The following is a 16,657-nucleotide window of genomic DNA, read 5'->3' on the forward strand; positions in this document are numbered from 1 at the left end:
AACACTTGATACTGACTCAATCATTAGGCCAAGCTGTGAATCTTGAGGCTTGCTCTTGTGAAGCTTCTTTTTTGTAGCTGAGAAGCTAAGTCTACCTATAATTATGCCTAAGAGTTATTTCCAGAAGATCTCTTTTGTTGCTCAGATATGGCCTATCTTTAAGCCCAACTGTACAAGTGAAATCATGACCCTTACCTTATGTGGGACATGGCATTCAGGGGTGAAGTTCCCCCTGGCAACATAGGCCATGACTCCCAGGTATAAGCCTGGCTCTGGCACCATGGGATCAACAACGCTTTCCTTACTAAAAGAGGGGAAAGAATTGTAACAAATAAGGTATCAGTGTCTGAAAGAGTTCAGATAGAGTTGAGAGGCTATTCTGGAGGGTACTCTTATGTAAGCGTCAGCTAGATATTGGTACTTATCGTGGTTTGCAAACCCCAACCAAAACCATTCCTGCCAGTCCTAAAGAACACGTAGGGTTTTATCTGATTTCTCGAAAGGTTCCATGCACTATGATTACTTTCCAGAAACCTATAACCTCCAGATGGGTTCCTAGGCGAGATAAGTCCTGAAACCCAGAGGGATAGCTTCTCCAGAATATCCACTAGTTCCATCCCCTTATCCCATATTACTGACAGCCCTTTCCAACACAAAGAAGTTAAAATGGGCATAGCCCAAATACCCCTGAAGATTGGAAGAAAGATCAAAGGAGGAGGGTGGGTTATAATAGAGAAGATAGGATTTAACAAATGAGTATGACTGCTGAACCATTATATTGATATTTCTTAGTCTCCTGTGTCTTGGAGCTGCTAGAAGGAAAAACCTAAGAGTGTGGAATTGTAATCTATACCAAGCTCTGAAATCTATTCTACAGCTATTTGTTGCAATGTCCTTTGAAATTTATTGCTTTTTTGTATATATGTTATTTTTGACAAAAAAGAAAAATAAGTTGATTGTGATGATAAATGATAGAATCTCGGAGACTCCCAATCCACCATTTTAGTGATGTCACTCCTCATTATTCTTTTTGTAATTAGAGAAGTTGTAGGTTTACAGAAAAATATAAAAAATATATCATTTCCTATATGTTACTTCCCCTCCCCCATTATTAACACTTTGCATTAGTTGTTACCTTTGTTACAATTGATGAAAGAATATTATAATTGTAGTATTAATTATAATCCATAGTTTACATATTGGTGCAGTTTTTATTGCCACTCTGTTATTGACACCTTGCATTAGTGTGTTACATTTGTTGTAATTCATGAAAGAACATTTTTATAATTGTTTGATTAACTACAGTCCATTGTTTATGGTAGGGCTTATTAGGTTGTACAGTCCTATGTTTTATCTTTTAATTTTTATTCTGATACCATGCACTTCTCATTTGTTTTTAGGGCTGGGTGACAGTCCACTGTGCGTCTGTACTCTCTTCTATATGAACAAATCTATATATAGTATAATGTATACTATATATAGTATACATTAATGGTATACTATAATGTATAATGGGTGTTTAGGTTGTTTCTAATATTTTTCTGTTACTGATAATGTGACAGCAAATAATTATACATCCTTTTATATGTGTTTGTGTGTTAACATGGTTTGTTTCTTTTTTTATATTGGTATAGGCATATATTCAGGGTAGATTCCTAGAAGTTGAATATGTAGATGTATAATTCTGTTATCTATTGCCAAATTCCCTTCCAAAGGAGTTATATCATTTCAGCTCCCTCACCATCAATGTATGAGTGAGCGTTTTTCGCTATAGGCTTGCTAGTAGTGTCACCAAGCATTTGAGTTTTTCTCAATCTGAAATGTGAAAAATGGTATCTCAATGTAGTTTTAACTTCTGTTTCTCTTACTACAAGTTAAAATTATCTTTTCATGTTTTGCGTCATTTGTATGTCTCTTTTCATGAACTGTCTGTTCTACTTTTTGTCTTCTCTTTTTAATTACTGTTTTGTCTTTTTACTCTCCTTGATTTGTAATAGTTATTTTTCCATTAGCAACATTAGACTTCTATATATAATATATGCTACAAGTATTTTCATTCATTATTTTATTTGTCTTTTATTCTTCCTTTTGTTATTTTTCCAACAGCATTTTTTAAGGATGTAATAGTCAATATTATACACACATGAATGTGAATGAACAATTCATTTTATGATATTTTCCATGAGAACTTAATATTGAACTCCTATTTGAGCATTTCACAGGATTTCTGAGAAAAACATAAATATATTATTGTGCCTACTAAAATATTTCTTTAAAATGTATTTAAATTTGTTAAAAAATGTGCTTATTTACAAAAATATTAAAATTAATGAAAAAACCTTATTGAAGCATAATGACTAGCTATCATTATACAGTGCCATATAAGGATATAAATTTATAATATGAGGCTTTAGGAATCATAGTATTTAATTTGGGAAAGAGTTTTTGTACAATTTACTCTTTCCTCTAACTTACTTGAAAAAGAGAATTATGGGTGGGCCATGGTGGCTCAGCAGGCAGAGGTCTTGCCTGCCATGCTGGAGACCCAGGTTCGATTCCCAGTACCTGCCTATGCAAAATAAATAAATGAAAAAAAGGGAAATATTTTTTCTTGATATAAAGAAGTATCTGTAAAGAGAATTAAATTTTTTTCTTCAGTTTGAGAAAATTGAGCCTATTTATTGGAATATAACAATTTTAAGGATTTTAATATAAAATCAGAATTAATTTTACCTGTATTTTTAGAATGTGTGTGAGTGTTTATAAATGTCTTCTGTTTCATGTTAAGGTTTTTATGATATAATTGACTATAACCTATAAAATGCTAATTGAGAATTTTAGTTTGAAGTGAATGAAGCTAAGGAAAAATATAAATATTTATCCAGTGCCTTTTGGAAGTTCTTTTTAGAAATAAAAATAGCTCCAAAATGCACTTATTTTTGTTTAATTTAATTTATTCTGAGTTTTAATAGGAAAATGTTGAAATCAGAAATAAAAACTGCCTGAAATTAAATTTTACACCAGATACAGCAATGCTTTCTTGCAGTGTTGATTACTTTAAATTATGGTTTTCATATTACTTTAGAAAAAATTGAAATTGTTGGATATATACTGTTTCTTTTTAAAAAAAATCCTATTTTATGATTATTATATGTATTATTACATCCCGTGTTTTGAACAAATGTGTTGTAAAAGGATACTCAGTAGGTAGTATGATATAGCCACTGTGTTCTTTTCATTCTACAGGCTTGCCAACTTTTCTGTCTCAGAGTCTTTGTCCTAGCTCTGCCTTTTATCCAAGCACTTTTACCCCTGGCATAATGTTTTTTTCTCCTCCTTCAGTTCTGAATTGTTGCTTCCTATGAGACACCTTTTCTGAGAAACCTTTTCAAGGAATCTTGTATGTCTTGTTGACTGCTGTTTACTCCCTGTCTTGCACACTGCACCTAGAAAATAATTGTTGAGTGAATGAATATAAATTATTTTAACAAGACATAGTCAAATACATTTAAGATAAAACCAGAAATAGCATTTAAGTGCTTTTTCCTTATCTGTGTTTGTACATGTCAGCAGTGTAATATTGGTCTTAGCTTTCTTCCTTTTAACAATAGGCCAATATTTCATATTTAACATTTTTAGTATAGGTTATTAGCTATTGTTTCAATACTATTTATTTCCAAGTTAGTTTGAAAAAAAAGAAAATAAAGCATTCCTATTGTTGACTTAGAACGTAACTGAAAAGATTTTCATTCTAAATTTTTAAAATGTCTTATGAATATGTTCCAAATGCAGAGAGTAGCATGATAACTCTCCATATACTTATGATCCAGAGTCAACAATTATCAAATTTTGCCTCACTTTAAAATTTAAGTTTTATTCCTTGTTCCTTTCAATTTTAGAAATGTTTTAAAATTTTTAGTGTACTAATAAATTCATGGTGATTAAGATTATTTTATTTCATCCATTTTAGCTAGGAAACCATTTACTACAGTAGTTTCACAAGGTATTCCAAAGCCTCCACACCTGAACCAGGATTGTCCTCAAAAGGTACTTATTTTTTCTACGAGTATATTATTTATTTCAATATAGAGTATTCTGTAATTTTTTTTTCGCAAATTTTACAAATCACATAATGCTGTGAGTGCATTTCTAGGGCCCTCTTAGGGCCTGGGGAGACGCCTGTGCAGGTAAGGGAACTTGATGCTTATAGCGTCATCAACCATAAATCTGCCTCTGCCCGGGACCAGATGAAACTTGTGCTGCTTCTCAAAGCAACTTCCAGATGCTGGCCCCCTGAGAAGTCCCTGTGCTGTCTAGGTCATCCAGGGCAAGTCATTTATCCACTCCTTGCCTCCATTTCTTCCTCTAAAAAGTGTACCTAACCTTCTACCTGTCTCATGTGCAAAGCTCTTCGAAGATGTGTGGCTGCAAGTGAGCTCTGAGAAAATGTCAGTTGGCAGCATTGTGAAAATCAGGGAGGCGTGGGCCTTCTCCTGTGAGGGTCTCAGGCACAGTGTGGGGGCATCCAGAACTTGGGCACCACTGCCCTGCCCACCCAGCGACACAGGGCAGTCTGCTGTCCTTGGCTTCCATTGGTCAGCGCTGCGTGTGGGCCGGCCGCTGTGACAAGAACCTTCCAGACAGTTTCCCATTTCCAATTTGCAGCAGCCCAGAGGGACCCCAAATTGCAGGGAACTTCTGGGAGGGCAGGAGGGAGGCCTGGAGACCTCAGGATTGAGACAAGGCTCAGCTCCCTGAGCAGTTTTGCTTAAATTTCAGGAGATCCGTCTGATATTTCCAGAATGTGTGAAGTGTAGTTGAAGTTGGCTGCTGTGGGCTGCACAGTAAGGGTCTCATAGTCGCCCCGCAGAGCTGGTGCTGTTCATTATTCCATTTTCTTTCTTTCTTTTGTTTTTTAAATTTATTTTATTTATTAAATGTACGAACATACAAACACAAACATTCTTACCATATGATCATTCCATTCTTGTTATATAATCAGTAATTTACGATATCATCACATAGTTGTATATTCATCATCATGATCATTTCTTAGAACATTTGCATAAATTCAGAAAAAGAAATAAAAAGAAAAAAACTCATACATATCATACCCCTTACCCCTCCTTTTCATTAATTGCTAGTATTTCCATCTACCCAATATATTTTAGCCTTTATTTCCCCTATATTTTTTATATACCCCTTACCCCTCCCTTTCATTGATCACTAGCATTTCAATCTACTAAATTTATTTTAACATTTGTTCCCCCTATTATTTATTTATTTTTAACCCATATGTTTTACTCATCTGTCGACAAGGTAGATAAAAGGAGCATCAGACGCAAGGTTTTCACAATCACACATTGTGAAAGCTGTATCATTATACAATCATCTTCAAGAAACATGGCCACCGGAGAACAGCTCCACATTTTCAGGCAATTCCCTCCGGCCTCTCCATTATACCTTAATAAAAAAGGTGATATCTATTTAATGCATAAGAATAACCTCCAGGATAACCTCTCGACTCTGTTTGGAATCTCTCAGCCATTGCACTTTATTTTGTCTCATTTCCTCTTTCCCCTTTTGGTTGAGAAGGTTTTCTCAATCCCTTGGTGCTGAGTCCCAGCTCATTCTAGGATTTCTGTCCCATGTTGCCAGGAAGGTGCACACCCCTGGGAGTCATGTCCAATGTAGAGACGGGGAGGGCAGTGAGTTTGCTTGTCATGTAGGCTGAGGGAGAGAGGCCACATCTGAGCCACAAAGGAGGTTCTCTTGGGGGTGACTCTTAGGCCTAATTTTAGGTAGGCTTAGCCTATCCTTTGTGAGTTAAGTTTCATATGAGCTAACCTTAAGATTGGGGGCTCAGGCTATTACTTTGGTTGTCCCCACTGCTTGTGAGAATATCAAGAATTTTCCACTTGGAGAAATTGAATTGTCCCCCTTTCTCACCATTTCCTCAAGGAAACTCTGCAAATGCTTTTTTATTCACTGTTCAGATCCTTCTGGGATTTATCAAGGCATCACTGTGGACAGACCTACAAAATCTCATGCCCTACTTAAGGTTCCATGTCTTGATGGTGTTCAGTTAAGCTGTCCACATAAATTATATTCTGTAATTGTTAATGGGATTATAGTCATTCAAAGGCTCCCATGTTCTCAGTTCATGGCCCTACCTGTATCTCAGTAATTTTTTATTCCATCTCTAGGCCAAAAGAAATACCTAAGAGTTGCATTTACTATGTAGTTTTTAGTATTAAACAACTTCAGTTTTTTGTGCTAATTATTTAGCAAGCATTTTAATTATACATAAACACAGTAACTAAATGAATGTCTGTACCAGTTGGTCATTGCATAACTTCTCAAACCTTGTAATACTAGAAACTATCAACTCCACCCCTTGTCCCATATTAATTTTTGCCTACTATTTGGTTTTTTTATCATCGCAATCTCCAAAAAATCCCAGCTTCACAAAGAGGCTGTCATTGAAAGAAATGTAGCAGTATTTGACTTTGAAGCTGAAGTACCTTGAATTAGTAATTCATTCAGTATCTAAAAGTAATGTCCTTTCCTAAAATTTAAATCATCTCATAGAGACCCTATGAGTTCACTGTGGTACCCCAAAATAACTTGGTACAGTTTGGGAACCAAACTAGTAATATAAAAATATAATATACTAATAAAGGTGAATTGAAATTCTGGACTAATTCATCAATTAGTGTTTCTTGATAGGGATGCCATTGGCATTTTTGAAAAGAGAATTCTCTCATTTTGTGATACTGCTCTTTCTAGCAGACATGTATGGAAGAAAAAATAAAGTGAAATTTTCATTTACCTCTATTTTGTATTCTACTCAATTTTTCATCTTATTGCTTTTTTTCCCTTCAATAATCCTGTTTTTTTCTTTTTCAAACATGAAAAAAAGATGAAAAAACTTTTTCTCTGCTTATTTGTTAAAATATAAATTGATATGTATAGTTTTGAAACCTTTCCCTTAATACTATGTTATACTTTCTTACATCATTAATAAGTATTCTTTAACATATCTTTTAAGGCTTACTTACTATTACATCCCATGGGAATTCTATTACACCCATATTTTGAACAGATATTTTCCTATTTTGAACATTAGGTTGCTTCCATTTTGCTTTCATAAATAACACTTCAGTAAATGTTTTTGTACATAAATCATTGCTTTCATTATAAATTATTTACTTAGATTGGATTTCTAGATGTGGATTTCATTACTTGAAAAGCTAGGAACAACTTTCTGAGGTTCTTGGTACATATTTCTAAATAAAAAAAATCTTAATGCTTTGCAATATAGTTGTTTATTTCACTTCATTCTCACCAATATTGTTAAAGACTTTAAAAATTCTTGAAAATCTTGTCTTATTAAGATTTTTAGTTTTAATTTTTTGATTTTTAGTGAGTAAAGCATCTAGTGATGCTGTTCATGTATTTCTGGTGTCTAATAGAAACTTATGTCTTTATTTTGTGTTACGTTTTCCTTTTGATTTTTCTTACATATGAATGTTCTGTTCCTTAGGTGTTCAGAGAAAATGAAGTTGAACCAAAAGAGCCACTTGCATCTTTACAAGTGAGTTATCTTTTTTAAAAAAATTTTTATCGAGAAATCTTCACACACATACTGTCCAATCAGTGGCTCACAATATCATCACATAGTTGTGTATTTATCACCATGATCATTTTTAGAACATTTGCATCACTCCAGAAAATAAGAACTCATGCATCCCATATCCCTAACTCCTCCTTCTCATTGACCCACAGCATTTCCACAGTATTTCTATCTACCCAATTTTTACCATTTATTTCCCCTATTATCTAGTTATATTTATTTTTTATCCTTTTTTATTGTTGTTTTTTCAACTCATCTATCCATATCCTGGATAAAAGGAGCATCAGATACAAGATTTTCACAATCACACAGTCACATTGTAAAAGCTATATAGTTATACACTCTTCTTCAAGAATCAGGGCTACTGGAACACAGTTCAGCAGTTTCAGGTACTTCCCTCTAGCCATTCCGATATGCCATAAGTTAAAAAGGGATATCTGTATAATGTGCCAAAAGCAGCACAAAATGAAACAAAAATATGTTTTGTGAATTCACCCTTTTTAACATGATCTAATGTGTAAATTAATAAATAACAAGCAACTATGTAATTTAGCATAAAAATAATTACATTCTTATTCTGTTGTTTTTTTAAAAAAACAGTGTTATACTCTTTGTAGCAGAGTTATCACAAAGTATAAATTGTAAATAAACACCATCACTGTTTTTTTTCTCTAGAATGAGTTACCATTTAAAATAAATGTCATATTTTTTTCAATCTTTAAATTTTTTCAAACGTAACAACATATAAACATGAACGTTTTTTCCATATGATCAATCTATTCTTGGTATGTAATCAGTAACTCACAATATCATCACACATAGTTGTATATTCATTATCATGATCATTTCTTTGAACATTTGCATCAATTCAGAAAAAGAAGTAAAAAGAAAACAGAAAAAAATTCATGCATACCAACCCCTTAACCTTCCTTTTCATGGATCACTAACATTTCATTCTACTAAATTTAACATTTTTGCCCCCTATTATTTATTTTTATTCCATATGTTTTACTCATCTGTCAATAAGGTAGATAAAAGGAGCATCAGACACAAGGTTTTCACCATCACACCGTCATACTGTGAAAGCTATATCATTATGTAATCATCTTCAAGAAACATGGCTACTGGAATACAGCTCTGCAGTTTCAGACACTTCCCTTTAGCCTCTCTAATACACCTTAAACTAAAGAGGGGATATCTGTATAATGCACAAGAATAACCTCCAGGATAACCTCTCAACTCTGAAATTTCTCAGCCACTGACACTTTATTTTGTCTCATTTTGCTCTTCCCCCTTTTGGTCAAGAAGTTTGTCTCAGTCCCTTGATGCTGAATTTCAGCTCATTCTAGGATTTCTGTTCCACATTGCCAGGGAGGTTTACATCCCTGGGTGTCATGTGCCACATAGAGAGGGAAAGGGCATTGAGTTTACTTGCCGTGTTGGTTGAGAGAGATGGAAGCCACATCTGAGCAACAAAAGAGGTTCTCTGGGGATGACACTTAGGCCTAATTTTAGGTAGGCTTTGTCTATCCTTTGCGGGGATGAGTTTTATATGAACAGACCCTAAGATTGAGGGCTCAGTCAATTGCTCTGTTTGTCCCACTGCCTGCGAGAATATCTGGAGTTCTCTACATAGGGAGGTTGAATTTTACTCCTTTCTCACCATTTCCTCAAGGAGTCTTTGCAAATACTTCTTTATTCACTGTTCACATCACTTTGGGATTTATCAGGGCATCACACTGGACAGACCTACAAAATCTCATGCCCTGTTCAAGGTTACATGTATTTATGGTATTCAATTAACCTGTCCATATAAATTATATTAGGAAATGCACTAGTCAAAATAGAATATTTTTTAATTAAAAAAAATTGTTTTAGGGAAACAGGTTTATAGACAATCATGCATAAAATACAGGATTCCCATATCCCACCCCACCACCAGTACTCTGCATTGGTGTGGAATATTTGTTACAACTGATAATGGCACATTTTTGTAACTGTACTATTAAAACAAATGGTTTGATTTAGGGCTCACCATTTGGTAATGTATTTCCATGGATTGTTTAAACATTTTTGTTGTGTTATTGTATATACAACCAAACGTTTCTCCTTTTAATCAAATTCAGATATATATTTCAATGCAGTTAACTACAATCACAATTTTGTGTTGCTATCACCATCATGAATTACTGAAATATCTCCATTACTCCAACAGGAATCCTGTACATTTTAAGCCTTAACTTACCATTCCTTCTCCCTACCCCATTCCCAGATAACCTATATTCTAGATTATGACTGTATGATTTTGCTTATTCTAATTATTTCAAATCAGTGACGTAATACAATATTTGTCCTTTTATGTCTGGTTTATTCATTCAACATGATGTCTTTAAGCCTCACCCATTCTGTCACATGTTATCAGGACTTCATTTCTTTTTAAGGTTGACTAATATTCCAGTGTATGTATATACCACATTTTATTTATCCGTTCATCAGTTGATGGATGCTTGGGTTGCTTTCACCTTTTGGCAATTGTAAATAATGCTCCTATGAACATAGGTGTTCAAATATCTGTTTGAGTCCCTGCTTTCAATTCTTTTGGGTATATACCTGGTAGTGGGATAGCCAGGACACGTAGTAGACCTATACTTAGCTTTCTGTTGGACTGCCAAGCTGTTTTCCACAGCAGTTGCACCATTTACGTTGATGCTAGCAATGAATGAATGTATCTATTTCTCTGCATCGTCTCCAAAACTTATTATTTTCCGCTTTATAGGAGCAACCATTCTAATAGGGATGAAATGGTATCTCCTTGTGGTTTTGATGTACATTTCCTTGTTGGCTAATGATGTTGAGCTTTTTGGCCATTTAAATCATCGTCTTTAGAGAGATGTCCAATTCTTTTGCCCATTTTCTAAGTTGGTTGTTCGTCCTTTAAGTTGAAGGATTCCGTTATATATTCTGGTTATTAATCCTTCAGTGGTTTTATGGTTCCCAAGTATTTTTTACCATTGTATAAGCTGTCATTTTACATTCATGATAAAGTCCTTGGGGAACAAGCATTTTAAATTTTGATGAAGTCCCATTTATCTGTTATTTCTTCCATTGCTTGTGCTTTGGGTGTAAAGTCTTAAGAAAACATTCCTTAACACAGGGTCCTGAAGATGCTTCCCTATGTTTTCTTGTAGGAATTTGACAGTTCTAGCTCTTATATTAAGGTCTTTGATCCATTTTGAGTTGATTTTGATTTTGTATATGGTATGAGGTAGGGGTACTCCTTTTTTTTTTTTTAGCAATTGGATATCCTGTTTCTCCTGCACCGTTTGTTGAAGAGACTATTCTTTCCCAATTGAGTGGTTTTTGCCACCTTCTCAAAACTCAGCTGGCCATGAATGTGAGGTGTATAAGGAGAGGGTTGATTTCTGAACTCTCAATTTGATTTCATTGGTCTATATATCTGGCCTTGTGCCAATACCATGCTGTTTTTTTCCTTCATATACCTGTGCATTTATTACAATCGACCTTTTCCCCCTCTTTTCTGAAAAATAAACATATATACAAAACAATAAATTTCATGGTGTATCGCAACAATTCATTGTAGAACAGATTTCAGAGTTTGGTATGGGTTATGATTCCACAATTTTAGGTTTTTACTGCTAACTTCTTTTTTTTTTTTGTATTCTATATGGTAGGGGTCACATTTCATTCTTTTTCTATGTGAGTATCCTGTTATTGCAGCACCATTTGTTGAACTTTTTTTTTTGAAGCTGTTTTGGGCCAGGAATTGATCCTGAAACTCCCATGTGGCAGGCGAGAATTTTACCACTGAACTACTCCTGCATCCCATGCTGTTTTGATTTCTGTGGCTTTGTAATAAGTTTTAAGATTGAGAACTGCAAGTCCTCCAACTTCATTCTTTTTCAAGAAGGCTTTAGCTATTTGGAATCCCTTACTCTTCCATATATATTTGATGATTGGCTTTTCCATTTCTGTAAAAAAGGTTGTTGAAATTTTTATTGGGATTGCATTGAATCTATCTATAAACAGCTTTGGTTAGTATTGACATCTTTTTTTTTTTTCCATCTTCTTCTTCCTGCGGAGTGGGGGAGGGAGGATTAAGAGGGAAGGAAAGTGTTTTGTGGAATTGGTCTTAGTTGTTGACATTAAGCCAACTGACTGGTGAGGCTTTGAGATCAGAGCAAAAATGACGTGATGCAGATGGAGAGGGTAAAAGGGGACAGAGATATGGAAGTGAGTTAAAAAGGAATTGAGAAGTTGGAGAAAGGAGAACATGGGACAAACCTGAGGAAATAAATCCACTGCTAACAGTAGAGATTGGAGCCTTAGCTACTCACTTGAGAACAGCCTCTAATACCTGCCTATGTTTTTTTTTAATGAGTATACTCTTTGTATTCATAATGTGCAAATTAGTTTTTGATTTGTATGTTTGGTAAAGCACTATGTAATTTAGTAAGAAAACTTGTCCTAAAAATATCCCAGGGCAAGCTACCCTTTTTTTCTTAAATATTTTTATTATAAATAATGAACAAACACTGTTTTTTTTCCTTAAGATGGAGAGGCACTGGGAATCAAACCTGGGTCTGAGGCATGACAGGCAAGAACTCTGCCACTGAGCCACTGTTCCCTGCCTTACAAACATTTTTTTTTTTTAATGCTTATGAATTTTTTAAAAATATGGGAAATATATTTTTGGACTTAAACTAAAATAGCTGTTGGATAACTAAGGAAATACTCTTTATATTTCCTTGCTTTTTTGTCCAGGTGATTTTTTTTTTTAAATACCAAAAAACACCAAACAAATGCAAACATTACTATTTTGATCATTCTGTTCTACATATATAATCAGTAATTCACAATATCATCACATAGTTGCATATTCATCATCATGATCATTTCTTGGAACATTTGCATCTATTCAGAAAAAGAAATAAAATGAAAACAGAAAAAAAATTTATACATACCATACCCCTTACCCCTCCCTTTCATTGATCACTAGCATTTTAAACTAAATTTATTTTAACATTTTTCCCCCTGTTATTTATTTTTATTCCATATGTTCTACTGTCTGTTGATAAAGTAGGTAAAAGGTTCATCAGACACAAGGTTTTCACAAAAACATCGTCACACTGTGAAAGCTGTATCATTATAAAATCATCTTCAAGAAGCATGGCTACTGGAATGCACCTCTACATTTTCAGGCAGTTTTCTCCAGCCTCTCCATTACATCTTGAATAACAAGGTGATATCTACTTAATGCGTAAGAATAACCTCCAGGATAACCTCTCGACTCTGGAATCTCTCAGCCATTGACACTGTGTCTCATTTCACTCTTCCCCCTTCTGGTTGAGAAGGTTTTCTCAATCCCTTGATGCTGAGTTTCAGCTGATTCTAGGGTTTTTCTCAAATCCTTGATGCTGAGTCTCAGCTCATTCTAGGATTTCTGTCCCATGTTGCCTGGAAAGTCCACATCCCTGGAATTCATGTCCCGTGTACACAGGGGAAGGGTGGTGAATTTGCTTATTATGTTGGCTGGAGAGAGAGGCCACATCTGAGCAACAAAAGAGATTCTCTTGAGGGTGACTCTTAGGCCTAATTTTAAGTTGGCTTGTCCTATGTTTTGTGGAGTTAAGTTTCATGTGAACAAACCCCAAAACTGGGAGCTCATTTGTCCACACTACCTGTGAGAATATCAAGAATTCAACTTGGGGAAGTTGAATTTTCCCCCGTTCTCACCATTCTTTGCAAATACTTTTTTATTTACTGTTCAAATCACTCTGAGATTTATCAGGGCATCACTTTGGACAAACCAACAAAACCTCATGCCCTACTCAAAGTTTCATGTACTTATGGTGTTCAATTAAGCTGTCTACATAAGTTATATTAGGAAATGAACTAGTCAAAATATCAGTTTTGTATCAAATAAATATTTTTCACTTTAGTCTCACACATAGTTAAAATTTTAAAATATTAATTACTATTAGTTTTCAACACCATGCAGTAATGCCATTCTTATGTTCTTCGTCATGCAAAAACATTTTTAAAATTTGTACATTTAGTCACTATCATTATACACTCTAGGCATTCCTAGATTATACCATCTCAGTCTTTACTGTCTATCTTTCTTTCTGATTTCATTTGTACCCCCAACCCTCCTTCCTCTATCACTCTCACATTCAGCTTCATTCAGTGTTTTGACATAATTGTATTACAGTTAGGCAGTATTGTGCTGTCCATTTCTGAGTTTTTATATTCAGTCCTGTTGCACAATCTGTATCCCTTCAGCTCCAATTACCCAATAACTTATCCTATTTCTATCTCCTGATGGTCTCTATTACTAATGAAATTCTCCAAGTTTATTCACTAATGTCAGTTCATATCAGTGAGACCATACAGTATTTGTCCTTTTGTTTCTGGTGAATTTCACTCAGCAAAATGTCCTTAAGGTCCATCCATGTTGGTACATACTTCATAACTTTATTCTGTCTTATAGCTGCATAATATTCCATCATATGTATATACCACAGTTTGTTTACCACTCGTCTGTTGGTGGAGATTTTGGCTGTTTCCCTCTTTGTAATTGTAAATAATGCTGTTATACACATTGGTGTGCAAATGTCTGCTTGTGTCCTTGCCATCGTGTCCTCCAAGTAGATACCTAACAATGATATTTCCAGGTCATATGGCAATTCTACGTTTAGCTTCCTGAGGAACTGCCAAACTACCTTCCACAGTGGTTGTACCATTTGACATTCCCACCAACAATGGATAAGTGTGCCTCTTTCTCCACATTCTCTCCAGCACTTCTCGTTTTCTGTTTTATTGATAATGGCCATTCTGTTGGGTGTGAGATGATATCTCATTGCTGTTTTGATTTCAATTTTCCTAATAGCCAGGGAAGTTGAGCATCTTTTCATATGCCTTTTGGCCATTTGTATTTCCTCTTCTGAGAAGTGTCTGATCAAGTCTTTGCCCATTTTGTAATTGGGTTGTCTGTCTTTTTGTTGTTGAGTTAAACAATCTCTTTATATTTCTGTATTCTAGACCTTTATCTGATATATCGTTTCCAAATATTGTTTCCCTTTGTGTAGGCCTTCTTTTTCCTTTCTTGACAAAGGTCTTTGATGTGCAAAAGTTTTAATTTTGAGGAGTTCCCATTTCTTTCTTTCTTTCTTCAGTGCTCGTGCTTTGGGTGTAAAGTCTAGGCAACCGCCTCCTATATAAGATTTATAAGGTATTTCCCTACATTTTGTTCTAACAATTTTATGGTCTTAGATCTAATGTTTAGGTCTTTGATCAATTTTGAGTTAACTTTTATATAGAGTGTGAGATATGGATCCTCTTTTATTCTTTTGTGTGTGGAAATCCAGTTCTCTAGGTATCATTTATTGAAGAGAGTGTTCTGTGCCAGGTGAGTTGGCTTGATTGTCTTATCAAAGATCAGTTGTCCATAGATGAGAGGGTCTATATCTGAACACTCTATTCCATTCCATTGGTCAGTATATCTGTCTTTTTGCCAGTACCATGCTGTTTTGACCACTGTAGCTTCCTAGTGCACCTTAAAGTCAGGTAGTGTGAGACCTCTAACTTCATTTTTTTTTTCCCCTCAGGATACTTTTATCTATTTGGGGCACCCTGCCTTTCCAGATAAATTTGGTTATTTGTTTTTTGTAGTTCTGAAAAGTAAGTTTTTGGGATTTTACTTGGTAGTGCTTTCAATCGGTAAATTAATTTTGGTAGAATTGACATGTTAACTATAGTTAGTGTTTCAATCCATCAACACATTTATTGATGGTCTTCCGTTTATTTTGGTCTTCTGTGATTTCTTTTAAAAGTTTCTTGTAGTTTTCTTTGTATAGGTATTTTGTCTCTTTAGTTAAATTTATTCCTAAATATTTTATTCTTTTGGTTGCAATATAAATGAAATTCTTTTCTTGATTTCCCCCTCAGATTGTTCCTTACTAGTATATAGAAACACTACAGATTTTTGAGTGTTAATCTTGTAACCTGCCCCTTTGCTGTACTTATTTATTAGCTCTAGTTGTTTTGCTGTGGATTTTTTTGGATTGTTAACATATGGAATCATGTCACCTGCAAACAGTGAGAGTTTTACTTCTTCCTTTCCAATTTTGATGCCTTGTATTTCTTTTTCTTGACTAATTGCTCTGGCTAGAACTTCCAGCACAATGTTGAATAACTGTGGTGCTAGTGGACATCCTTGTGTTGTTCCTGATCTTAGGGAGAAAGTTTTCAGTTTTTCCCCATTGAGGATGATATTAGCGGTGGGTTTTTCATATATTCCCTTTATCATATTGAGGAAGTTCCCTTGTATTCCTATCCTTTGAAGTGTTTTCAACAGGAAAGCATGTTGAATTTTGTCAAATTTTACTATTGATATTTAGGGCAATAAATGGAGATGATCATGTGGTTTTTCTCCTTAGATTGTTGATATGGTGTATTGTATTAGTTGATTTTCTTATCTTGAACCATCCTTGCATACCTGGGAGGAGTCCACTTGGTCATGATGTATAATTCTTTTAATGCACTGCTGGATTCGATTTGTTAGAATTTTGTTGAGGATTTTTGCATCTATATTCATAAGAGAGATTGGGCTGTAGTTTTCTTTTTTTTGTAATATCTTTGTCTGGCTTTGGTATGAGGGTGATGTTGGCTTTGTAGAATGAGTTCCATAGCTTTCCCTCCTGTTTAATTTTTTTGAAGAGTTTGAGCAGGATTGATTCTAATTCTTTCTTGAATGTTTGATAGAATTCACATGTGAATCCATGTGGTCCTGGACTTTTCTTTTTGGGGAGCTACTTAATGACTGACTCCATTTCTTTTTCTTGTGATTGGTTTGTTGAGGTTGTCTATTTTTTCTCAAGTGAATGTTGATTGTTCACGCCTTTCTAGCAAGTTGTCCATTTCAACTACATTTAAAATTTAGTAGCATTACGGTGTTCATAGTATCCTCTTATTACTTCCTTTAGTTCTGTAGGGTCAGTG

At 34.6% G+C, this 16,657-nt stretch overlaps 1 protein-coding gene across 12 annotated transcripts in view; it reads left to right on the forward strand.

Moving 5' to 3' along the window:
• Window positions 1-16,657, forward strand: part of ZGRF1 (zinc finger GRF-type containing 1) — a 250,677-nt gene that overhangs the window by 64,009 nt on the left and 170,011 nt on the right. For all 12 annotated transcript variants that reach the window (XM_077142504.1, XM_077142512.1, XM_077142513.1 and 9 more), the window contains 2 exons: window positions 3,971-4,047; window positions 7,547-7,597. In XM_077142504.1, the coding sequence (XP_076998619.1) occupies window positions 3,971-4,047; window positions 7,547-7,597 (128 nt within the window). The remainder of the gene's footprint in view (window positions 1-3,970; window positions 4,048-7,546; window positions 7,598-16,657) is intronic.

This window comes from Tamandua tetradactyla, chromosome 24 (genome assembly GCF_023851605.1).
Source record: "Tamandua tetradactyla isolate mTamTet1 chromosome 24, mTamTet1.pri, whole genome shotgun sequence".
Taxonomy (NCBI): Eukaryota; Metazoa; Chordata; class Mammalia; order Pilosa; family Myrmecophagidae; genus Tamandua; species Tamandua tetradactyla.